The sequence below is a fragment of the Electrona antarctica genome (genome assembly GCF_951216825.1).
Source record: "Electrona antarctica genome assembly, chromosome: 13".
NCBI classification, from domain to species: Eukaryota; Metazoa; Chordata; class Actinopteri; order Myctophiformes; family Myctophidae; genus Electrona; species Electrona antarctica.
The window spans coordinates 21,815,602-21,843,044 of NC_136794.1; the positions used below are offsets into that span (position 1 = coordinate 21,815,602).

Here is a 27,443-nt window from a genome sequence, read left to right on the forward strand (position 1 = left end):
TTCACGTCCATGTCTTCTCTGAAGTTATCTGGTGGGCACAAGCTGCATTCAATAACCAATTACTGTCTAACTGTAGATGGGATCAATGTTTACTGTTTTCCTCGTAAAAGTACACATTCAGGGCTTTCATTCGGTGTATAGGATGTATAGGATATTTATTGGGTTCAATTTTATATCTGCCTGTCAATGTCTCTGACTTTAAACCATCCATAACTCTGCTCGCTGTTCAAGATAACCACTTCCAGGCAAATGCAGGTGTTGCAAAAAGGTCAATATCTCCAGAATGGAACATGGTAAAATCAAAATGTATTTTTTTAATTGAAGTGGACAAGTTCAGCTTTCTTTTGATGTAGGCGTGTGATTCTCGCTATAAGAGAACATTTTACTGTGGGCCCCCGAACAAGGCCTTTGTGCAATGTTAAACGGCAGCAACATCCAAATAGGCCTGTTGAGATCTTGCAGCAATCAAAGTGTTAAAACTGGTCTGAACACTGATAATTGTACTGTGTGATGTACAATAGAACCCATCCTATGCGCTAGTAGCTGACAGGTCCTTTGGAGTAATTCACATGTCCTGCAGTTGATTGATGGATGTGTTGTAGTTTCTCTGCGTAGCACTTGACATTTTCAAACTCGTAAATACGAATCGTTGTCCTTTTTGCATTTTGTCTTCCCACTCACTGCCTCCGAAATCAAGTCTCCATCTTAACGCTTCTTCAGTTATCTTAATTTTTCTGCTGGATTTTTGTCACAGTGGTGCCTAGGCTGTAGCACTAAGCAGTTATGAAATTATCTCTTCAAATATCTACCATAGCCTAAATCCCCTCTTAACAAAAATTAAATATGCGTGCATTTCTGGCTTTGAGCACAGAGTGTTTTCACTCACTCACAATTCTAGGATGGTGAGAGATAACAACAGATCGAAATGAACACCAGTGACCGAGAGCTCTGGAGGTCCTTAATTTGTTGACAGCCTATACCCAGGGGTAAGGGTTTCAGGCATAAGTAAGTAAGAATCAGCAAACCCAACATCCAAGATTGTTTCGATGTGTTCCAGTAGGTGGAAATGTATATCGACTGCTATAGTAAGTGGGCTTATTAAGACGTGCGTGATACTGATAACCCCTCATTAGTCTGGTAACTGCTGCGTATATATATCCTATACAGCACTGTTTCCAAAACAGTGTGTCGGGACCCATATGTGGGTCTGGGTCACAGACAGATTTGTATAGGTCGCGAGTAAATACCCCTTTATTTTTTTGTTTCCTACATTTTGTTTTTAATTATCATTATTTCAAAACATTTTCAAAAATTCCCCCAAAAACAAAGAATCTTTCATAAGCTAGTAAAAACAAATTCACTGCAGCTCACATGTTGTGAGATTGTAGATTGGCTGTAGAAGACATTTGGGAACCACTGCTATACAGTATACGTGTAATGCATACAATAAAAATCTTTCTGTGGTGGCAGGCAATTAAATGATACAACAAAACTGTACATGGAACAGTGTTTGGCCACCGAAATGTATTAATAGGACCCGTGTTCTCAGAAAGCATTGTTGTCATGGTTGAGTGCGTTGGACGTCAAACATGTGAATGTCCAGATCGTTTCCAAAGTGGATGGAGCGCTTATGTGTGTAGGTTTGATAACCTACCTAGCCTGAATAGCTAACGGATAACAACATAACGGTACACTTGTCTATGTCAGAAACTAAATCCTTGCGATTGGTGGTCCTCAATGAATATCCCACTGCCTTGAGTAGGGCTTGTGAGTTAGTCTGGTAAACCATCCCGGTCGAGTGAATTCACATTTTCATGTGTCTTACACGAAAATGTGAAGTCACGCGACCGGGATGATTTACCAGACTAGATAGGAGTGGGCTGGTGGGTTTGTTTGTTCGTTTTGTTTTTGTTGTTTTTTTTATACTGTTTTAGGCATTTTTTATTATGACATAACTTCAGAATATCATTGACAGATAATGAGTAATTAAGTGACATAAAATGAAAAAAATAATAGCGACAGGTAGTGTAGATGTTCCAAATACAATACATAATAAAAAAGGTACATAAATGTGATAAACAAGAAAAAACAAAAAACTGTTAAACAGTGACAAATGTGAACAGACAAACAAAATAAAGACAACAGGACAGACACTCTTGCTCTCAAACTTTCCCAACACAACATTTTTCTTTTTAAATGAGAGAAAGAAAATAAGAAAAAACACTCAGTTCCTTTTTTTTTTTGGATTTTTGATTGTTATCTATTCGTTTGTTGATCTTTTTAGTCCTGATTGTTCCTCCATTGACCGGTCAAAAGAAGTCAAGTGACATTCCTCTCTAAATGTTGAACTATTTTCTACGTCTGACGAGACCACTAAAACCCGAGTGCACATGGCAGGAAGGTGCTGGCAGCTCAGAATGTGACACAGCCTTTTATGCTGCCTTTTATGGTGCCAGGCATAAATATTTTGATGTCTCTCACTCCAGACTTAAACGGAACACTAACAACCAGAAGCATTCTTCATCTTGTGCATTTGCTGCTGGTACAGTACCATTGGCCAATAACTAATATATATAGGCTACTACTAGCTGTAATTATCAGCATACTGACATCCAGTATGCACATCCAGTATTCACTCTTTGCAAGTTCTCAGCCTATCTGCCACGAAGCTAATTATTGGCTCTTTAAAACATTTTTTTTTGTATCTACCATAGATAACAATACAGGTCAGGTAGATTAAGAAAATCATTGTTATTGCACACCAGGCGGATTACAAAAATTACACAATTGTTCCCATTTCTAGGCCGCTTTTTCAGTGGAAACGGTAAGCCTGGAGTGGTTATTTTAAAGTTTGCGTGGCATCAAGGGCTTCACCCTTTAAACAAGCAGAATGAAATGTCTTTCTCCCCTCCACACGTTGTGAGCCATCAGCACTTATCCACCAGGTTACCATAAGGTTAATTGAGTGCTTGTGCTTAACTTCAATGCTGCCGTGGGATGCCTTCACAGATGCCCTGGTAGACGACGACCTTCAAGGTGAACTTATTATGCTGTTAAACACCATTATTCTCTCCATATCGTTGCTGTTGGGTGGAAACCTCCAAATCTGTTACTATTCAGGAAATAGGAAAAGAAAATGACCAAAGCCAAAGTTATTATTTAGTCACAATCTCTTAATACTTTACATTGTCTCAATATTTATAAATCCAGGCAGACAGACTTGGAGAGAGACTTATTATTATTATATATTAGGGCATTAATACAAAAAAAACTACATAGAACTACGGAGATGCAAGTTTCTGCCCGTCAGTGAGCATATGCTGTGTTTGGTCTGTGTTGTTGTTGCATCAGTGCATGTACTGTGGTTGTTTGTGGCTACCGCTACATCAATCAGAGCTGATTTCTTCCTATTTGTTGTGACTCGCATTAAACCCATCCAATTCACTCTTAAAGGGCCACAGGGAAATGCCTTGCGCTAGATGTGCATCAGCGCGCCGTTGCGTTGTATTCCTCTGGAGACCAAATGGCAACTGCTGTGTGTTTAACCATTTCTCTGCTGTCTCCGTCGTTTGCTGAAGTCAGTTAGGAATAATCATCTCGGGGAGCCCATTACTCCACTGCCTGGTGTTGGCTCATCATTACACACACTCACATGCACGCGTGTGTCGCGCGCACGCACGCACGCACGCACGCACGCACGCACGCACGCACGCACGCACGCACGCACGCACGCACGCACGCACGCACGCACGCACGCACGCACACACACACACACACACACAGAAGATATGACTGATGATATCATCTGCAGTCACAAATGGGCTTTCAGCAGTGGTGGAAAGCAACTAAGTACTATACTTAAGTACAATTTTGAGGTATTTGTACTTGAGTGTCAAATCTTCAGTGCTTACTTCTACTCCATTACTTTTCTGAGGCAAATATTGTACTTTTACTCCACTACATTTATTTGATAAGTTTAGTTACTAGTTACTTTGTAGATTTTGATTAGTATTACAAAACATACATTACCATTTCAGCCCTATATACATTTTGAAATAGCAGATCTACAAGCTCACAATGCGTGCGACACATTGTGCGCTTGTAGATCTGCTATTACTAAGTTTTTATACATTTGAAAATTTGTGAAATGGGACATTCTGTATAATGAGTACTTCTACTTTTGGTTCTTTAAGTACATTTTGCAAATACCTTTGTACTTTTACTCAAGTACATTTTGAATTTCGGATGTTTACTTGTAGCAGAGTACTTCTACATTGCAGCATTGATACTTTTACTAAAAAAAGTGAGTACTTTTTCCACCACTGGCATTCAGTTGTCTTTCATGCAGCAGGCAGAGATGCTGGGCAGTTCCAACCCAGCCAAGCCAGATGTGCACTGCTCAGCCTCTCTGCATAGTCACCTGTCTGTCTGTACGCAAGCTACTGTACACAAGCTCACAATGCGCTGCGGATGCGACATGCTGTGAGCTTGTATTGTTATTATCGTCACGCGGCACAGTGCAAGAAAGTAGAAATCAGGCTTTCCACTTTCCCTCCCACTGCTCTCTCTGTCTGACACAAACACACGCGCGCGCACACACACACACACACACACACACACACACACACACACACACACACACACACACACACACACACACGCTTTCTTCCTCACTTTATCCTTGCCTCTGACATACAAGTGGTTTTCATCCCTGGTGCTTGACGAGGCTTCACTGGAAGTATCTGGACAGGTCACATGGCCAGCCTCATTATTACTATCACATCATGCTGTTTACGAATGCCACTCAAAATGCCCATTTCTCCTTCCCTCTCTCTCTCCCATAACAATATAAAAACGTCCTCCTTGGCTCTCCTCTCCCTCTTCGCTGATCCGCCTCCTGTCTTTCCTTCCCGTTCCCTCATCATCTCTCCATCCTACCTCTCTCTGTCACCGGCAGGGAAAGGCCTACCTTCCTCCCTCTGTCACTGAAGATGAAGACAAATTGTCCCTGTAATTTGGTCATTATGCCTCGTGTCCATTTCGGTGCACAGCAGAGTAGAAAAAGAGAGTGTCTGCGCCTATGGCTCCATTTTGACACTCTCTTCAGTAAAATGATCACTCCAGACTTTCCGGTAATGGCCATGAAGCCTGTGTGTAAAAACTTAACAGCACCGGCCTGTGTTTTTGCAGGTTCAAAATCTTTTCTTCACTATATTTTGATAATCATTTTCCACAGCATGTAGCCAACCCCCACACTCAGACACTCAGTTTGTTCTTAGAGAGCTCTTTTTTCCTTTTCAACATTATTTTCGTTGAGGAATGCAGTCAGCTGTATCCATTTAAATGTTTGTTTCTTCAGAGCAGGAGAGGGCGCGTGCGCACGCCAAGCCGCCACCGCCCTTCCCTTTCGCCTAGCCTCTGCCAAGTGCAATCTGTTAAAGTCACACACAGAGAGAGAGAGAGAGAGAGCCGAGGGCAAGAATTAAACGACTATAATGCATAAGGAATGTTGTAAGACGGTCTTCTATTATTTCCTGTGACAATTTGCAGATTTGCCTCTTAGAAGTGACTGCCGCATTTTCTTCTGAGGGAGGAGAATAAAGGAGGAGGGGGTGGGTGGGTGTGGGCGATTTGTCTCTTGAGGCTGTTTTTAATGTGCTGCTTGAAGGGAGACTGAGAGGGGAGAGACTCACGGAGGTCTCCCTGCTGCAGCTGGGGCACGACGGTGTTGAGAGGCCTGACGGTGTCACCAGGGTTTACTCAGGAAGAGGAGTCTCTGATGTGGCTCGATTTTGTTTCATTATCTCCCCCCCCCACCCACTACCCCCCCAGCAACCCCCCCCTCCCCGCTCTTATTAGCCCCTCCACCCCCTGAAAAAACGCAAAAGCTTTGAACAAGAGAAGCTGATTTCCTGCCAAGCTGCTCCTGCTATTGGTTATTGTGTGCTCTGTCTTTACATTGAAAGGCTGCCACGGCCATTGAATGAGCCGCCGGGTTGCGCAGCACACAGCAGCGGTCCCTGTCTAGTGGGGGAGAATTGCTTCCCCTCATTTACTGCTCCTTGCATGTACCTGTCAGGAGGATGCATGCCACCTCTTTCTCAATGCTGCCAGCTTCGCTGTATGTGTCACCAAAAACGAGAAATATTCTTCTTTAAATTCTTGTATAATATCTTTTATTCCATTTAGCTACAGTCCATAAAGCATCCCGTCACTCACATTGAACCCATTATACATCACAACTGACTCAGTCACGACTCCTTGACCTGTTGATTTTTTTTTTTTTAAGATTTGTTTTTGGCTTTTCTGCCTTTATTGATAGTATCAAGTGAAGATGGACAGGAAAGAGGGAGAGAGACATGCAGCAAAGGTCGTCATGAACGGGACTCTGACACCTGTTGAGTTGTTTGATAGTGTATTCTGTCTCAGCTCACCATTAGTATCATGCATGTCACAGATGGCGATTTACATGGTCCCTTGACCTAAAGCTGCCCACAGAGAATAGGGTTAGGGTTAGAGGTACGAATAAGGTATATAGGCTGCTTACGGGCGACCATAGCTGAGTGCTTTGTGAGCCCGTCTGGGGTGCCAGAGCCCCTGGTTGTCCCAGGTACAATTCCAGGCCAGGTCAGCAATGTGTCGATGTGTGTCCCTGAGCAAGACTCTTAACCCCGAATTGCTCCCCTTCTGCGCCGGAATGGCTGCTCACTAGTTGTTATAGGATGTGTGAAAAGCAGAGGACGAATTTCACCTATGTGCATATATACTATATATACATGTAAATGTAATGTGACAAAAAAACACCCCAAAGGAGTGGGGGTCTGGGGGAATATTCTTTTTTTCCCCTCTTATCCCTCTATCTTTTTTTGTAGATCTCCTCGCCCTGGCCTCACCTGTCCACTGTACATGGGTATCTGGGGTACGCCCTGGCCTCACCTGTCCACTGTACATGGGTATCTGGGGTACGGGGCTCCTCGCCCTGGCCTCACCTGTCCACTGTACATGGGTATCTGGGGTACGGGGCTTTTGGGGCTCTGCCTTAAAGCCGAGGAAAACTCACTCATCCCACCACCGCCCAAGAGGCTCTCAGATCTTTCTCTCAGGGCAAACGGGCTCCTTTATTCCTTACCTCTATGTTGAAGTGTGATAAGGATCCCTCATTTAGTTGCTGTTGGGGTCATTAAGCACATACCTGAAATTCTGCCCGGGGAGCAGTTAGGGGGTTAAGTGCGTGTGTAGGGCAGGGGGAGGGGGGTCTAGGGCTTTGTAGTTTGTTCTAACTGGGGCTAGGGCTTTGTTCTGACTGCAGCGAATCCCATTTGTTTCTCAAGTACGAGCTTTAGAACTGACTGTTCAACACTGTTATTTGCAAGTGATCAGATCAGATTTGTCATTGTCAAGCGTTGGTCATTGGTTGCTGTGGTAATGACATACGTACATAGGTGTGAGCTTAATGTTTACTCTGTTATATGATGGTCGCTTGCCGAAAATAGCAGATCTACAAACTCATGACACTTGTGTCACGACGTGTTGAGTTTGTAGATCGGCTGTTGTCAGTGAGCGACACTTTTGCGTGATGAAGTATAATTCAAGGCCTCGGTGTCTGAGTGTCCAGACTGAGACACGCCTGTGGAAGTCGGATTTCAATCGCATTTCAAACCACCTATGAATGTGATTCAAATCAGATTTTTTTGTTTGTTTGCTGTTCACACTAAAACAAATCTGATTCCAATCTGTATAGGCCTAAATGTGGAATGCCAGTCTGAACTTAGCCAAAGTGATGTTTGGAGGCTGGTGAGATGAGCACTGAGCAATAGGGTTCCAACAGTACCCAGATCCACTAGGGTTCAGAAATGTGAGGTGACACACATGCACTTACAGTACAAAAACACAGCATGTTCTGTTTTAATCAAACTGAACTTAAAGTCTCATCTAGTTCTTATTAGGTAGGTCAAGGGAAAGAAACCCCAGCTGTCTTGCATTGACCTTACAAGTAAAACTATTTGTCTGGTTTACTTCAGCTTTGATGGGATCACTGTCCACGTTCCATTTACACTTCCATCTGTCCTCAGAAATCTGTCAATGTACAGTGCGTATGGTCACCATATAAAAAGAGCTTATTAAAGCAAGATATGAAACGCATTGGGCCTGCACTTGTCCTTGAGCTTGCTATAATCTGAAACTAATGTAATCATGGGTAGCCTATACATTAATTTGAAAGAAACCATTTGAGCCCTTCCTACAAATGCTGGAAACTAATGTGATGGTTTAATGTTTTGTCTTGAAAGAGGGCACTATGTATTTCATGTTATGATCTCATTATACATTTTTTATAAAAATGTTAATATGTTGAATTTTATCAGTAAATATTATAACCTAATGGACTCTGCAAACAGACGTTATGCAAAGAATCTGAAGTTAGCCAAATGTATCATTCACAACATCCCCAAATAAAACCATAGCAATGAACCATAGCTTCATTATTCTGGGATGATCATTCTCTGTGAAAATAGACGATGATTTAATGTTTGGTGTAGAGGGAAAATAGGAGGGAGCCAGTATAGACTCCTGGGGAGTCGGGGACACTGTTTTTGTACAGTATGTGCAAAAAATACTATCCAACTTCTCTGAATGGCTAAAACAGACCATAACAACTTAGAACACACACACGCACGCACGCACGCATTCACACACACACACAAAAGCAATATGTCTGGCTGAATAGCCTCTGAGCTCTGGGGATGTGTGCAAACTGTGCATGGTAAGAGCCTCCTAACATGATTTACAGTATGTTGCCATACACAGAGCAACAGATGTTGCTGTTGACTCGATCACAGGCCCGTTATTGTTCCACATCTGGACTGCCTGATCCTGAGTCAGACGGACTCGCCACCACAACATGTCGTCATAGTGACCCGTTTGGCAGTGAGGTTTAATTGAAGGAGTCATTTCTCTGGGGTTTCCTACCCCTGGCAGGTGTACATGTGGTTCACAACAGAAGCCCAGACTGTTCGCCGTGCTGCACAATGCCTGACATCTGCTCTTCCTTATCCAATTGGTCCCTGTCCTTGTCTATCTTAATGGTGTAATGGGGATATAAACCTATCAGAGCTGAGGTGTGAACTTTTTCATACCAAGGACCCCCCAAAACCAAGTATTTGGCTAAATGGAAAAAGCAGCAGTCCAAATTAAAAGATGCAAGACTGGCTCAGATGCAATTTCTCATGTTTCTCAATGTTTATTTTGAAGTGCCGCTTTTTCCATTTAGTTGACTTATGAATTAAGTCATTTTCAAAGCTGAGCACCCACTGCCTCAACCAAGGGCAGTTTCCAGAGGAATCGCTAGAGGCAAATTAGCAATTTGCGTTATAAGCAATTTGCGTTATATTTATGAGTAATTTCAGTTATATTTCCTGGGGAAAGCTGAAATATGCTTATTGGAAGAGGCTCATTAAGGTAGGGAAAGAAGAAGTGAGAGAGCTTGGTGGAGTGGGTAACTATAAACTGCCTCTTTAGCTTTGGATAGAACTAGAAATGACCTATAAATATATTTAAATTAAGTCTTTAGAGTGCAGTTGAGCTGTCAACACCTGTGTTGTTTTAGTGTTTCATTTCACTGCATGTTCTCGTGCATGTGATGAATTAATCTGTTGTGTATATTTAGCACAGGTGTCATAACCCTAGTGACATCAGTCTGCAATGCAAATGTCACACCGAGAAATTATTCTGTGGATAGAGATGACATTTTCTAACCACCATATGTCTTACGATGCCTTCCTTTCTCTCCCATTTTCGTTTGTCATTGATCTCACTCCACCTACTTGTTCAGACTATATGCCAGGGGTCAGCAACCTTTAATGTCATTAAAGGTTGCTGGACAAAAATAATAAATACAAAATCGGTCTGGAGCCGCAAATATATGTGAGCCGTATAATGAAGTCAACACTGGCTATTAAGTATATCATTAGCCTATCAAAATACATGTCCAACTATTACATTCTGTTTTCCTCAGTTATCTTAATTTTATTTTTTTTGCATTTGGATTCACCGGTTTGTTTACACAAGCCACATGTCTGATTGAAATGAAATGCATTCATATTTACTCATGACCCATAAAAATGTGTCTGTGACCCAAACATGGGTCCCGAGTCTCCCGACCCACTGTTTGGGAAACTGTGAACTAGAGACACTCACCAGTTGTTCGGTTCGTTTGGGCTAGCACTAGCGGGCTAACTCTGTCTTCTGGTCTTTCCGTCTCCAGGACTGCGGACCTCCTATGCCAGTCAACACAGCCCGCTGGGTCAGGACCTGAGGTCGGCCATGTCACCCGAACGCCACATCGCGCCCATCTATGAGGACCGGACGTACCACGGCCCGCTGTATCACGTCAGCCCCAATCACGCCCCACAGGGCACCCTCTATCGGAGTGCTTCAGGTTGGTCCTGCTATTTTACCATGTCATACACCTGCCGATGATTTTTTGTATAAGTAATCATGAACCTATATACGGACTTAATTGGGTGCCGAGATCGCCTTTTCAAGCCTTTTTTAATATCAATTGATTACGGTTCACAATTGTGTCCTGTACACGCTCATAACATTCCGGTTCTGGTGCGGTGAAAATAATCCGCTGGCTTATGCAGTCTATGGCGACGAAGTTTATAGGATCATAATATTCTTAATACATAATATAATATTAATATAATATTCTTCTGATTCTTCTTTTTGGATCATAGCAAGCTTGATTTGCGTCTCATTACTCTAAAACAGGGGTTTTCAACAGGTGGTCCGTGGACCACTGGTGGTCCATGGAGGTATTGCATGTGGTCCCTGACCATGCATTTAGTAATGTAGGATTTGTTCTTTTTTTTTAAATTTCTTTCCACTAGTTGAGAAACTGTGAACTGAATAACCTGGTGACCTATGATGGCCGTCCATGTAGTAATTTACTGTTGGAGGTCAAGAAATTCAACAGAAAGAGGGAGTTACAATCTCAAGAGGGGGAAAGAGCTGGTTCTCTGGTTGAGTCATAATTATTAGGAAATTCTTAGTAGTCAATGGACCATTGGTTGACAAACTGTGGGATGTATACCCATGGGATGCATAGCAAGTGTTACAAAAGCACTAATCTTAGCCCATGTCCCCACCCAATACAACAGTGGTCCCCAGGTTGATTCTTAGTCATGGTGGTGGTCCCTCGTTCACAATCAGTTGAAAACCCCTGCTCTAAACAATATGATCATCCCTTACAAAAAGTATGTTTTGGGTGGATTAAATGACAATCGCTGGACATCTTACGCGGCAGATTTTTACTTCCTGACTTGCAGTTTCCGGCCAAATCGGCTTTCAATCTAAGAGTCTCGCCCATAGAGTTATGTGGACGGCGCTCTGAGCCACCACTAGATGGGGCTGTTGGCGGTAAATGAGTTAATCAGTACTGCTGTAATTGAAGTGTCGAGTCTGGAGAGAGCTTTGACTTGGAGTGAAATAGCATATAGCTGACGTGTGACTCAACAAATCCTTGGTTTTCTAACTGTTTATTAGTTCACAATCCTACTATAAATGCGGCATGTCTCTGTCTGCGTGTGTGTGTGTAATGCACGTAACTCGAGAACCGTTTGCCCCACCGACTTCAAATTCGACACACACGTTTCACCCCCCCGCAGTGCCCCGTATCGAGTCGGTCGGACCCATAGTTGTCCAGAACCACCACAAAAGGCTCTGGTCAACTCCCCTCACCTGTGCAATTTCCATCCTCTGCCTCAGCCAATTGACTGCCATGGCAACCCCACCATTCCACTTTTCACAGTTATATATAGAACAACAATGAATAAAGAAAATATTCTTTTAAATGAAATTGCTCTTACTGGCCCAATCCTACCTGTGGCTATTGTGTCACTTGCTGTTTGCCTGTTTCACAGCAGAGCACATAGAAAGCAGTGAAGTGGAGAGGTAGATGATGTCTCTTTAGCAGTGAAGTGGAGAGGTAGATGATGTCTCTTTAGCAGTGAAGTGGAGAGGTAGATGATGTCTCTTTAGCAGTGAAGTGGAGAGGTAGATGATGTCTCTTTAGCTGTGAAGTGGAGAGGTAGATGATGTCTCTTTAGCAGTGAAGTGGAGAGGTAGATGATGTCTCTTTAGCAGTGAAGTGGAGAGGTAGATGATGTCTCTTTAGCAGTGGAGAGGTAGATGATGTCTCTTTAGCAGTGAAGAGGAGAGGTAGATGATGTCTCTTTAGCAGTGAAGTGGAGAGGTAGATGATGTCTCTTTAGCAGTGAAGAGGAGAGGTAGATGATGTCTCTTTAGCAGTGAAGTGGAGAGGTAGATGATGTCTCTTTAGCAGTGAAGTGGAGAGGTAGATGATGTCTCTTTAGCTGTGAAGTGGAGAGGTAGATGATGTCTCTTTAGCAGTGAAGTGGAGAGGTAGATGATGTCTCTTTAGCTGTGAAGTGGAGAGGTAGATGATGTCTCTTTAGCAGTGAAGTGGAGAGGTAGATGATGTCTCTTTAGCGGAGAGACTGATGCAGACAGCACTGAGGTCTTAAGTGGCCTCTCTTTTAGAGGAGCACTTCATGGTTAATACAAGACTTCAGGTATCGCTTGGGTGTTTGCTTTCTGTCTGGATCCAAGGCTGCTAGTGTCATCACCAGGGACGTGCATACATAATATATACATTGTATAACGCACTTAACGCAGGCACACACACACACACACACACACACACACACACACACACACACACACACACACACACACACACCAAGTCCAGTGATACTGTACATGTGCTATTGATGCTGTGATGAAGCCCCAGCGACCCCACGGTGTGTATTGGTGGGATGGGGTGCATGCAGTGTGGGGTCTTTGTAAAAAATAAAAATGAATCCAATTAGATCCCAGAACATTCTTTGTTATTGTTTTGAAATGACAGGGCTATTTTCCTTCGCTCAGGATCCATACATTCTTTATCCTCCTCTGGAAGCTTGTGCTGTACTTTGTTCTTCTCGTAATGTGAGTGGGAGAGCCATTCTTTAATGTGAGTGGGAGAGCCATTCTTTAATGTGAGTGGGAGAGCCATTCTTTACGTTCAATGGAAACGTTCTAGAATGCAAATATGACAATTTACTATATATCTTGTGGCTCTGGCGACCACCTCTCTCCACCATGGGTAAAGGAGTTGAAAATGTTTGATGAAATCAAATTTGATATATTTAGGAATTGACCTGGTGTTGCTTGGGAAATTGCAAGCACTGTTATTAAACTGCAGACGTAAGCACGTAACCTTGGCCAAACGCAACGACACATAATCTTTTATTTAGTCTCACCCAGCGTAGGATCACTGCCATTTATGAGATCCCTAAAATCACATTGTGAGGCACAAAATCACCCTACCCTCCTATCACAGGGCAGTGCCATTCAGTGCAAAGCACAGAAGGGCACTGATGTGAGAAATAGTCTTTTTTGGAGCAGGGCTGCTTGTTGACGTCTTGGTTTCTGGTAGGGGGGGAAGCTTCATACGCACATGCCCAGTCTCTGCTTGATGGTAGATAGCAATCTGACCAGAGCAGCAGTCACGCTGCCTCACAGTCACGTGGCTTCTAGGAGCAGGGGAAATACACCAGCTTGTGTGTGTGTGTGTGTGTGTGTGTGTGTGTGTGTGTGTGCGATGCTATGTCACAGTATCTCTTGGAGGAGAGTAATAAGCAAATAGAAGACATTGGAAGATGGCAGGCGGGAGATGCTCTCAGATAGGATGTTTGGCCGCGTACGGAAACATATCCTGTCTCTGTGTGTTGTTTGTTTTCTGGATGGGATTCCACCTGTGGGGAGTCACTGCCTCTCGGTCTGCCTTTTAGACGCGGTTTCGGTTTACTGTTGCTGCACTAGACAAAGTTGGCCTGAGCCTACAACAGTGAGTGGAAAGCAGTGAGAGAGGTGTGAGTTTGAGGGATAAAGGAAGGGATTTTGTGTGCATCATCTTGCTGGTTGAGGCCACCAGCCCCCTTCTGTAAACCTGCAGGATCCTACTGGCTTGTAAAACAAACAACAATGCAAATGGGCCTTTGAAGACGGGAGGCTTGTGCACCGTGGCATCATGGGAGCTGTGTTTTATCATCATCATTAATTGGTTCCAGACGGGCAGGATTTGCTTCGCCTCTCAGAGCAGGCGTGAGTGTGTGTATTTTCTTGTATGCCCGGTGTTTAGCTGAGAACACAAACCCTCGCTGGTTGGTCAGTGTTGTTTGCATGTGTCCTTACTTCTGCCTTAAGTTTCACAGTGGAGGTTTTATTTGGGTGTTATTGTCCTTTTCTTTTCGTCTCTTCCGGCACTAGGTGTGGGCAGCCTCCAGAGGAGCTCCAGCCAGCGCAGTGCCATGACCTACCAAAGAAGCAACTATGCTCTCAACGCGGCGGCCACTTACGCCGATCCCTACCGATCTGCGCAGTATCGGCCGCCTGACCCCACCTACGCCCGCCAGGCCATCGTGATGGACGACAGCGCCACCCGCTCACCCTCCATAGACAGCATACAGAAGGACCCGAGGTAAGGAAAACAATTTAAATGTTGGTGTGTCTCTAAGCGGGCAGGGGATTTAGTCAGGCAGCCAGTGCGGTGTGGTGTAGCGTGAATCAGCCATCCATGAGCGCTTCTTAACGCTTACAAGGCGTCTCTATTCTGCTGGGTCAACACTGGTGTCCTCTTACTATTAAAACAGTGAGCCATCCACAGCCTTAGCCATTAAGCTGCCCACACTACGTCTGGACACTTTACAATGGATTCTCACATGCACTAAAGTGCTGCGTCTGTTTCTGTCACATAGCCATGTGTGAGTGTAGAGAGAGGGGGGGGGGGGTCAGCGTTGACTTAAGAGGTGAACTCCTGACCTTGCACATCAGGAGCTCTGTTGTTCACAGTCTTGTATGTTAGTGTAGAGTGGTAACACCAGTCCAGGGGAGAACAGTGCTGTTGTCCTACACAGTAAAATCCTGAGTGTTCAGAGTGTACAAAATGTACCAATGAGGGGTAACATTCAGGGTTTTATTGTGTATGCTGTGTCTCAAAACATTGAAAACACTACTCCCTACTCACTATCTATAGGGAGTTCTCTGTAGGTGAATATACTGTAGTAAACTCATCTGAAAAATGAAAAAATATGCGTACACTACTTGGGTTGCCATTACTTTTGTCACTGCTGCCACACAGTTAACAGCCCAATCGTCCAGGACAAAGTTTATTGATATGAAAACCGATCGCATCGCATCGCTCCACAGCCTAGGAGCGCCTGTTGTGCAATACTCGAACAGTGGGACGTCATCGAAAGTGTTCCCCCCCTGTTTAGCCGACGAGAACGAAAATCTTAAAACGTTAATAACATGTGTTAGACAGCCCCCCGCTGTCCAGTCATTAGTTGCGGTAGATTTAATCTTACCTCCCGTTGTTGTCGATCGGCTCTAGAGTGTTTTGGCTACATTTAGCTGCTACATCCACATCCGGGATAACATCCGGTCTATCGGTAAAAGTGCTCCGCTGCTATAAATCGCTTGGGCGCTATGATTTAATGGATTAAATAACCCCGGGCTATCGGAGTGTTAAAACATACCAAAACGATGCGCTCTCTCCTCATTTTTCTTTCAGCGCAATACGATACAATATGATGAGTGCTTGGATTCATTACAATAATAATAATAATTCTCACTATACATTTGGTCAGCCTTGCAAACTGTTGAACTCCCTACGTAGTGTAGTTCACTACAGACAGTGAGTAGTGAGTGATTTCTGGCCCAGCATTTCCCAGCATTTGAGGAAGCATGGGCAAATACAGCAGTGTATTTGTATTGTTGATTGTCAAAACTGGGTGTTTTTTTTGTTTTGTTTTTTAAGAGCTGATCTGATTGGACTACACTCATGCTCCATACATCACGCACTGACAAAGGGCAATAGAATATCTGCCCACGCGTTAAACGTCAATACATCCATTTCTGTTTTCCTGGGATATGTTGATGCTAATCTCTCTCGCTCCCTCTTCAGACATCAGCATTTCCCCCATTATCAAACCATGGGACCAAATAGAGAAACTTACACAGTTCACATCCCAGTAGCTATGCAGCACTACTTCCATGTGGACAGCTTTTGTCGGTAAGACAGTGTTCTCCTACAGTACATGACAAATAACTCCATGTACCTGAACCTCCAAATGCCTGAAGTAAACTTCCCTCCCTCCTTTTTTCTAATAAACTGTGTGGAGGGACGGCAATAATTCAACTGTAACGCATGTGGGATGTAATAACAGGATACGAATATCATTTCCTGGGATATACGTACGTGCATGGGTCGGCCCTGCGGGGCTGGAGTCTTACGGTGGTGGTGGGTAGAGGGGGGTGGGGGGACAGGTGCGATGCTTGCCAACGCTGGGGTCGGTGCGGGTGGAGGGAATTTTGTTGTTTCGTCTCTGCTGTCACGCTGATAACCTCTGTGTGCTTTTTGTCTTGGCAGGGAGTTTGCATGGCGGGACCCGGAGCTGCCCGAGGTGATCCACATGCTACAGCACCAGTTCCCCTCGGTGCAGGCCAACGCAGCCGCCTACCTGCAGCACCTGTGCTACGGCGATAACAGAGTCAAGGTCGAGGTGGGTATTAACTTTCGCCGCCGCTCAACCAGTGGTGGAAAGTAACTAATTACATTTACTTAAAGGAGCATTCAGTGATTTGGAACCCCCCCCCCGGTCCGCCCCGGTAACAAGATATGCACATGCACACGCTCTACAGTGGGGTGACACGCAACAGGCCAACAGCACGTGCACGTGCACCAAGGCCCGCCCCGCTCGATCCTGATTGGAGGAAGGCCTCCTCTATCCTGATTGGATGAAGGCTTTCTCACCCACCACCAAAGCCGAAACTAGGGTTTTTTGACCCCTGCGGTTCACTGGGGATAGGGAGGAACTAATTATGGTCAGCACACTAAAGTAGGGAGGATTATCACAAAAAAATAAAAAAGGTGATATTTGAATTAAGTGAAATCACTGAATATACCTTTACAATTTTGAGGTACTTTTACTTTACTCTGGTGTATTTCCAGCGATGTGACGCATGGCCGGCCTGTAGATCGGCTATTATGAAATGGTTCGTTATCCATTTGAAAACTTGAAATGGGACCTTCTGCACAATGACTACTTTTACTTTAAGTACTTGAAGCCAATACTTTTGTATTTTAATGCCGGACCTTTACTTGTAAGTAACGGAGTTTCAGTATTTATAGTAAGTAAAAAAAAAAAAAAAAGTTTTTTCCACCACTGCCGCACACCATGGTCTCTGACCGCGCACCTCTCTCATCGGCACACACACCAGCAAGCACCTAACCTTTCCCCAACACCTCAACCCCTCCCCTGCACTTCCCGCTACGCTCTACTCTTACTGAGCACGCTGATCGATACCCATTATTTAGTGCTTGAGGGTTTCCACAACCTCCCTTAAAAACTCTATTCATCAGTAGCCTGCGTGTGGAGGTCCATTTGTACGATCTCACCCTGGGGGGTGTATGCACGAGTGTGTCCAATTGTGCACCGAAGACTGTAAACCTTAGCGTGGCCACTCAGTCCCCCTTTACCGCACGGGAGTGGTCTGCTGGAAAGAAGAAGACGAGGGGGTAAAGGGGGGGGGGGGGGACCACCAGGGTCCTCAGAGCATTCATAGAATACTGAGATACGGCTGCAAACGCAAACAAACTGACACATAGATAATCACACACAAACGTTGTATTTTACGCAATGCCGCAGATGCACATACTGTATACACAAATGCACACACGCGCTCAAACACACATCGCTATTCGCTACAGCCCTATTCTTGTGTGTGTGTGTGTGTGTGTGTGTGTGTGTGTGTGTGTGTGTGTGTGTGTGTGTGTGTGTGTGTGTGTGTGTGTGTGTGTGTGTGTGTGTGTGTGTGTGTGTGTGTGTGTGTGTGTGTGTGTGTGTGTGCGCGCGCGCGCGTGCGATTTCTCACAAGAATAAATACTTGCCTTCACTCATGATTGGGGAACCTTTTTTTTTTTTTACATTCCTACTTACTTCCTAATCTAAATGCCTAAATTGTAATCTATGCCCAATTCTTATGTGAGAATACAGTATTGATTCTGAATTACCGCCCAGACCTTTATCTCCTGCCTTTCAACTCTCTGCGCCGTCTGCAGTGTCTGGGCGGGCGGCCAAACCGCTGCGTTGGCAGTCTGGGTTCTGTTCCCTGCATCGATACCAGTGTGTGAACTCATGGCTCTCGTTTAACCCCGTCCCCAGGTGTGCCGATTGGGGGGCATCAAACACCTGGTAGACTTGCTGGACCATAAGGTCCTGGAGGTCCAGAGGAACTCGTGTGGAGCGCTGAGGAACCTGGTCTACGGCAAGGCTATGGACGACAACAAGATATCCGTAAAGAACGCAGGGGGCATCCCTGCCCTGCTCCGCCTGCTGAGGAAGACTGTGGATGCAGAAGTGCGAGAACTTGTCACAGGTAAGGATTCCTGCGTGCGACATGTGATAACGGTGGAAAATGAAACCATCTCTGAATGTGGCTCAAGTCGGATTTGTAAAAATGGGATTCCATGTGACTTGTTTGGGTTCAGACTTCATAAAACAATTGGGATTCCAATCTGGATTTGGCACAGATCTGATTTAGACTGGATTTGGCTGCCAGTCTAAATGGGGCCTAAGATACGATTGTCCTTGTGTGTGCATGAAACATGCATGTGTATCTGTTAAGCATGCACACTGAACTCTCTCCGAGTATCAACCGTGCCCTCTCCTCCTCTTTGAATATAAATAAGTGAGTACAACGTTCACATAGTTCCATAAGCCCATGTGGAACCTCTGTACTGTGTCACCACTCTGTATAGTAGTATCTTCCCTTTCCATCTGGCGCTGGGAAGTGAAGTGAGGTCGCATTCCAGCGCACAGCTATCCAGCACCATCTCACTGTGCATTATTCAGAGGCCTGTGCCCACATCCTACTCCAGACTTCTGCCCACGGGGAGTGTTATGCAACCTGGGCAGGGGATGACTGAATTATTAACCTTGCAGAAGTGCAAGTATTAGGGGGGGGCTGCCAGCAGGTTAGAGCCATCACGCTTTAGCGAGACAGTCATGAATCTTGATTCTCATTTCTCGGTGCAGCTCTTTGAGATTGTCATGTTGGCCGTATCGTATAATGGTCTACTCTGGACTAAATCTTATGTGATACCTCAGGTCTCATCACGTCCTCCATGATATCACCAGCCGTTCTTCCTTCCCTGCATCAGCTGATTGAAATCATGCCAAGCAGACAGCTTCTGCGGTCATAGGGAGTACATGGGAAAAAAGCATGTGCAGCTCAAACAAAGTTGGCCATGGAAGTAGTTAGGAACAACACGTCGATGTAAGCAAAACATGCATCCCTTTTACAGAGTTTAGAACTGTTGATTCAGTTTGGGGCAGTGGTGGCCCAAACAGTGGGTCAGGACCCATGTGTGGGTCATGGACCAATTTCTATGGGTCACGGACCAATTTTTATGGGTCACGACTCGAGTAAAAATCCCATTTTCTTTTCATACATTTAAAAAAAAATCACACCCTTGTGAACTGAGTGGTGCAACTCCCCCCCTTACTTGGTTTTTTTAATATCTATGGTCCAAGCTGCTTCTTTTCGCCTGACAGGGGGAATTTCCCTGGTTGGACGTAGCACGTGGAAGGAACACGTTATTCCAACCAGTTCCTTTCCCCTCCATCAGGCGTCCTGGCTGGCCAGGGGGAGGTATTTTAGAGACAGACAGACAGATTACTGCATGTTTTTTGTGAGGTTACCTAACCTTTAATATAAAGACATCATTTAGTTTGTTCAAGACAGGATGTTTAAATTTAGGCCAAAAAAAAGCTTGCCACAAGCTTGTATGATATGACTGTAATTTCTAGTTATATACTACTGTCTTTATCATTGCTCATATTATTTTCAGTAATTTTCTTTAGTATTGTTCTCATTTTGTGAAATGCACCGAGCCGCGGTCACTCGCAGTGCCTGTAGAAGAAGAAAGAAATCACTGTCCTTGTGTTTGTGTGTTGTCTGAGCTCTGCAAACAGCGTGTAAATCAGAGTTGTTTAGGATTGGGGTAGAGAGTTACAGAAAATAAGCCACGCCAAGACGCTTGGCTCCCAGGTGCCTGAGTCAGCTCTTCACATTTGGCTCCGGCCTCCCTCACTCTAACATGGTCTCAGATTACAGCCCAACAATCCCCGCAGGCACACATAATACAGTGGGAGCACGAGCGCAGGGCAAGAGGCACAACCATGTTGTTTGTTGTGCTAGTGTAGCATCGCATCCCCTCCCCCCCGGTCTCCTGTTTCAATTAAGTTTCTGTTTTCTCCAGCTTGATGCAAGCCAGAGGAAAGAAATAATCGACTGACACATTTCCAGTGAACACATGCTCACCGATTTCAAAGTTGGAATGTCACTGTCTTATAATGAGAGTTCATCACAGTCGATTGATTATTGCTCCTCCTTTCCTCCAAATTCTGTCTTTTAAGGCAGAGGTTTAAAGACTGAAACGCTTCACATTGTAAGCCGATGGCGGCAAATTCTTCTCTCCTTCAAAGGCCACTCGAACAGAGGGATGTTTGTAGTAGAGTCAACAGCCGCCCCGCCCCTCCCAGTCAGTAGCCAAACTGTGGCTAATTGGTAGTTTGAGACTCTGAACAATTAGGAAAAGGTCAGTGCCGCCACATCACCTTTGGATAATCGCTAGCGATGAGAACAATTCACATGAAGAGTTTTCAGCTGGCTGATGAGGGGTGTCCACCATTAGAGTGCTAATTAAAACAGACAGAAATCACTCCCCAGTGCCCCGCCATTGTCTCTCCCGTTGTAAAATGCTTGTTTGGGCCGTTGTCGTCTTTGAAAATGAAACATGCCTTTGGGCAGCAAACACTGTTGTACAAGCCTAACCGAGACGCTGTCTGTTGTCCCTGCATCACTGGCCCTTTTCCTGCTGCCCCGGGTTCCTGAGTTCCACAGAGCATTCGCTACAGGAGCAGTCTGTGCCTGTCCAGGGCTCTAGGTTAGGGGGTCATGTTGTGGGTACTTGTGACACACTCTCGGGTCCTGCCCCATTCAGCTGCTGCTGTTGTTGTTGTTGTTGTTGCACTGTCCTTACAAGCACCCCCACCCATTCCCCCACCCGAGATCAAAAGTTCACACCACCCTGTGCTGTCATCAGCTGTTATGCACGGTACACCTGGCCACTGGCCAGTACAGAGGGCCATATATGTCACCGGAGGATGACACACACACACACACACACACACACACACACACACACACACACACACACACACACACACACACACACACACACACACACACACACACACACACACACACACGAGAGTGGCTTCACTCTCAACAAACATAACCAACCACCTAACCAAGGTGAGATTCAATTTAGCTTATGAGAGCCTATTTGATTGTGGGACATTTCTGCAGTGTGAGTCGTTTTCTCCGCTATACTTTTTCTATATAGTCCTTGGCCGCAGTTAGATGAGGCATGTTTTGGCAATTAGCCAAAGGACAAACCTTGTTTTGTGTGTATTTGTGGATGGCCTGTGGGGAAATAAAGCCCACAGAGCTAGGCTCAGTGTTTGGAACAGAGTGTAGGTCCTGAAGCGAGACGCGCTACAGCCTCTGCAAAGCCTCATTTCATTCTCTGCCATACAGAACATCTTGCTGATTGTCATCTAGCCTCTCTCTGAGTCTGCATTAACCATAAAAATACTCCAATGCACACACAGTAGAGCCAGACCCATATATACTGTATGTGCCAGTAATGTACTTTTTTGATCTGCAGTTATGCAGCCGATGTGTCCCCAATTTTGAAACACTTTCAATTTAGCATCCCTATTTTGGTCATTTTTGGTGAGTTTTCAGATGTTTCCAAAAAATAGCTGATCTACAAGCTCACAATGCTCACGTTTTTATTGTTGAATAAAAAAAGATTGTGTTTATTTTATTAGTTTGCTTATAAATTAAATGTTGTTAAATTACTTTAATCAAATGTACGTTTCTAAATTGTGTAGACAATGTTGCACTTTTTGTGGGCTAGGTCAAAATCAGGATCGGCATGGGACCCACAAATCTGGCATGACTCAGGCTCCAACATGGTTACATTTATACTGTGCTACACCCTAAAGCAGAGGTTCTCAAAGTGGGGTCCCTTAACGGGATTCCTGGGGATCCACAGCTAAATTAAATAATTTGACATCAAAATAAGATAAACCGCGTCCTATGTACAGACATAGGACGCTAATGCGAACAATTTCGGAATATTTTTGAAACAACTCATATCTTGTATGGGTGGTCCCTGGCATGAAATAGTTTCAGATGGGAGTCCACGGCCAAATACATTGGGTGTCCGCGACAGGAAAAAGAAGCATTGCGCTTTAATAGGTAAGAAACATTTTAGTCTGCACCATAGACGCCAAAGTGACGCCATTGGTTTCTACAGAACCCGTTTTGAAGCCTGTTTTTCAGCAATTTCAAATCCACCATCTTTCTATGTCCGGTCAGAATTGCAACCGGACGTTAATAATTAATGCTATTGGCTTCAACTGCAGAGGGGGCGTGTCTTCACTCACTAGAACCAGTAGAAACCCTAGAAATATACCCCTACTTAATCATACATTTCAAAATGAATGGACCAAAATTTACTAAACGCATGATAATTCATGTTTTTTATCACTTTAAACTAGCAATTAAAAACATTAAGTGTTAATGAAAAGTTGTGTTAAGGTAATACCAAATTACAGTATAAAGTCAGTCCAATACCTCATTGACTTCTTTTGAGATTATAATTATTGTGACTGGCAGTGGTGGAAAGTAACTAAGTATATGTACTCAAGTACTGTACTTAAGTGCAATGTTGAGGTATTTGTACTACCTACCTTGGGCCAAAGTACCATTGTACATTACAACACAGAGCGGCACATGAGAGCATGCGCTCTCTCCCGCGTGCACACACATGCATAAACACTAGTACACAGCTGTACTCCATCTGACTGTCAAATGTGACTTGCGGCTACTGGCGACTGCTGGTGTAGCACTGCAGACATTGTCAGTCACATGCGTTTTTGACTGGTGATTTGTCTCCTGCGGCGTACGACAGCCTCCGCAAGCTGCAGGAGGACTTGTTTGTCCCAAGTTTAGCTTTTAAAAAGGTGGTACGGACCGGAAGATCTTTTAAAGAAGTAATTGATAACAGCTGGGAAATTAGGAAATCTTTGCACAGAGAGGCTTTGTATTATTATCACTGCATTAGCTGTGTGTGTGTGTGTGTGTGTGTGTGTGTGTGTGTGTGTGTGTGTGTGTGTGTGTGTGTGTGTGTGTGTGTGTGTGTGTGTGTGTGTGTGTGTGTGTGTGTGTGTGTGTGTGTGTGTGTGTGTGTGTGTGTGTGTGTGTGTGTGTGTGAAAATAAGCGACGGTACAGTCGACAGCCAGAGTCATGACCAAGGCTCCATCCCATCTGAAAGGTTTGATTGAAATGAATCCCACAGCCTGAGTGGAGACGTTAGGCTGTGCCTCGGCCTGCAGCCCTATACACACACTTACACATGCGCACACACCGCTGTTAGGCAGAGATAAGAGGCACATGCTGCATGTTAACTGAAGAGAGCCAAGTGGCATTCCTTTCCGTTTTGATATTCTCGTCAGAATGAAGACTAGGAATCTGAAGCTTTTTGCCCTCGTTTAAGCGATTTTATTTCTCTTATTTCTCTGGCCCACAGATATCCGTCTGTCTCTGGCATGTTGTTGGCACTGGGGCTGAATGGGGCCCCCTGAGCCACATTAGGGACTCTTATCATCTCTATTGGTTTAATTAGAGAGCGTGGAGAGGAAATAAACGCTGAGGGTTGAAAGAGGACAGTTCAGGAAGGCTACAATTCCTTTAGGATCTCTCTTAACAGACACGTACACGCACACAACCACACACAAAGTGCAATGCAATAATGTGCCTCCACCCATGCTATACTTTCTGTATTTACAACAAGGCCAGGTCGGCAATTGCAATAGAACGAAGGAAAGAATTCGAGATCTGTTTCTCCCTCTCTCTCTCTCTCTTTCAAAACCACATGCGGGTGTGTGGAGAGTCGAGACATTACTGTGTCATTCTTTTCATTTTGCTGTGGCAGCACTCGTGATTAGCTCCGTGGCTGTGCCTGTGTACCACACATCTGAGCTCCAGCAGCATTGGCGCCTGCCAAGGTTAACTTGTGCCCGGCAGGAACCTTGCCTGCCTGAGCCTCGCTATCAGCTGAGAAGCGTGGTGCCATCTAATTAGAACAACATGCTACATGCAGGAGGCTAATCCCTCACAGATGCAGAATAAAAGGCTAGTGCCTGCCCTGGACTGTGTGCAACTATCAGTGTTTGCTGTAAATGCATTTGGAAAATGAATGAAATTATTACATGATATTGGGGAGACTTTGCATGTTTCATTTAAAATGTCTGAGCCAACACCCCCTTTCTATTTTCTTCTTTTTTTTCTCCATTTCAAGTGAATAATATTCGCCTGGTCAGGGTATTCTGCTAGCATGCTATTTGATGCAGATGCCTGGACCTGGACGCATGCATGCTGCATTGCTGCAAGACTGGTTTCATTTGGAGGACTATTATGTTCCCCAGGGTTCAGTTTGTGTGTGTGTATTATGTGCTTTTGCACGCACGCACGCACACACACACGCACGCACGCACGCACACACACACACACACACAGCTGTAAAAGGACCCATCTCTATTGAGGTCTCAACTGTGTGTGTGTGTGTGTGTGTGTGTGTGTGTGTGTGTGTGTGTGTGTGTGTGTGTGTGTGTGTGTGTGTGTGTGTGTGTGTGTGTGTGTGTGTGTGTGTGTGTGTGTGTGTGTGTGTGTGTGTGTGTGTGTGTGTGTGCCATGTATGTGTGAATGTGACGGTTTGCGTCCACGTGCCTACCTGCATGTTAATGAGTGTGTGTGTATGTCTTCACAGGGGTGCTGTGGAACCTGTCGTCATGTGACTCTGTCAAGATGACAATCATTCGGGACGCCTTAACGACCATGACCAACACTGTGATTATCCCTCACTCGGGCTGGAGCAGCTCCACCTTCGATGACGACCACAAGCTCAAGTTCCACTCCTCCCTGGTGCTGAGGAACACCTCGGGCTGTCTGAGGTACGGCATACACACTGGCCTGGCCTCTAGCACCCCACTGTGGACAGTTGGAGTAGTTGCATCCACGTACAGTATGCATGTGTGTCTTTTGAGACACGCATAGGCATCCACGTAGGCAGTGTGGTTCCCAAACGTTTTATTCCGTGACCCAAAAGAGAAATTACTGTACATGTTTGCCCGGGTCCCAAACTAGTGAAAATAGCAGATTTAAAATAGTTTTTTTTTCTAGCATACTAGCACACTTGGCTTGTTTGTAGTATACTCAACATCATGCATTATGACATCAAATTACATTGGACCTTATTGCGCAAAGATGGCGTCTACACCAGACCTTGTTAACACCCTGAGCGGCATAAACGGAGTTCTCCGTCCTATCAAATAGTAACGCTCGACGCTCAGGACGGAGATTAATAAAAGGACGGAACTTTATTGATATCAAAACCGAGCGCATCGCTCCACAGCCTGGGAGCGCCTGTTGGGCAACATTCGATGTCATTCCGGTTGGGACGTCATCCAAAATGTTCCCCCCCATTTTAGCGGATGAGACCGAAAATCTTAAAACGACGGGCCATCGCGGTCCCGTCGCTAGTCGCGTTAGAATTAATCATACCTCCCGTTGTTGTTGATCGCCTCGGGGGTGTTTTGGCTACATCTAGCTACTTCAGCTACATCCGGGATAGCGCCTGGTGCGTCGCTAAATGTGCTCCGTTGCTGCAAATCGCTGGGTGCTCTGATGTAATGGTCCTAAATACCCCCGGGCGTTCGTGGTGTTACCAGATGACTGGTATTGATGACTGGTGTCATATTTTAAAGCCACCATTCCCAGAGAAGTACCAATACAGTCCTAGTGCAGGAGCCATGCTAAGGACAATGCATTGGGCCAGCCAGCCAGCCTGTCTCCTGGGGCTCTTTCCTTTGAAGACATGTGCTCAATATGGAGCTCAGCCGCCTCTAATTGATAACAGTCAATTGAGCTCTGTGTGTGTGTGCGTGTGCGTGTGCGCGTGCGCGTGCGTGTGCGAGATGAGCACGCTCAGTTAGTTTCTCATTTACTCAGCAAAGCGCTTATAATGGCTTCAGTCCGACCACACACACACCTCATGTATTATGGATGGAGCCTTTGGATAGTAAAACCCACACCACACTCTCCGGTGCTGGGTTAGGGGAAGCACACACGCACACAGTACGCCCACACAAGGTCTGTTTCATAAACAATTTGTTTATGTACATTTCAAACATTTTCAGACTGTTTTCTATTGACAAACGTTGACGTGTGTGTGTGTGTGTGTGTGTGTGTGTGTGTGTGTGTGTGTGTGTGTGTGTGTGTGTGTGTGTGTGTGTGTGTGTGTGTGTGTGTGTGTGTGTGTGTGTGTGTGTGTGTGTGTGTGTGTGTGTGTGTGTGTGTGTGTGTGTGTGTGTGTGGTTTTGAAGGAACCTAAGCTCAGCTGGTGAGGAGGCCAGGAAACAAATGCGTACTTGCGAGGGTCTCGTGGACTCACTCCTCTACGTCATCAAAGCCTGTGTCAACACCTCCGATTTCGACAGCAAGGTACACAAACAACACATACACGCACAGCAAGGTACACACACAACACACACACGCACAGCAAGGTACACACACGCACAGCAAGGTACACACACGCACAGCAAGGTACACACACAACACACACACACAACCAGTGGTGGAAAACAAGGACTCAAAGTTTTCACTTAAGTAAAAGTGAAAGTATCAATACTGCAATGTAGAACTACTTTGTAAGTTACTCAAGTAAAAGTTTACTTGAGTAAAAGAACAAAAGTATTGAAATGTACCAAAAGTAGTAAGTACTCTTCATGCAGAATGTCTCATGTCAAGTTTTCAAATAGGGCTGAAGTTGATTTGTGTTTTGTAAGTAAGTAACTAGTAAGTAATTGTAGAGTAAAAGTACAGAAGATTTGACATACTCAAGTAAAGTACAAATATGTCAAAATTGTACTTAACTACAGTACTTAGTAACTGTACTTAGTTACATTCCACCACTGCATACAACACATGCACAGCAAAGTACACACACGACACACACACAGCAAGGTCAGTGCACGCTCTCAGCAAGGTACAAAACGCACGCTCTAAAGGTACGCACAGCACAGCGCATGCACACACACACACACACACACACACACACACACACACACACACACACACACACACACACACACACACACACACACTACACTAAGCTAAGCTA

At 44.8% G+C, this 27,443-nt stretch overlaps 1 protein-coding gene across 3 annotated transcripts in view; it reads left to right on the forward strand.

Moving 5' to 3' along the window:
- pkp4 (plakophilin 4) overlaps window positions 1–27,443 on the forward strand; it is a 109,832-nt gene that overhangs the window by 67,732 nt on the left and 14,657 nt on the right. For all 3 annotated transcript variants that reach the window (XM_079518251.1, XM_079518249.1, XM_079518250.1), the window contains exons 8-13: window positions 10,262–10,435; window positions 14,332–14,542; window positions 16,493–16,625; window positions 18,288–18,501; window positions 25,032–25,215; window positions 26,647–26,764. In XM_079518251.1, coding sequence (XP_079374377.1) covers window positions 10,262–10,435; window positions 14,332–14,542; window positions 16,493–16,625; window positions 18,288–18,501; window positions 25,032–25,215; window positions 26,647–26,764 — 1,034 coding nt within the window. The remainder of the gene's footprint in view (window positions 1–10,261; window positions 10,436–14,331; window positions 14,543–16,492; window positions 16,626–18,287; window positions 18,502–25,031; window positions 25,216–26,646; window positions 26,765–27,443) is intronic.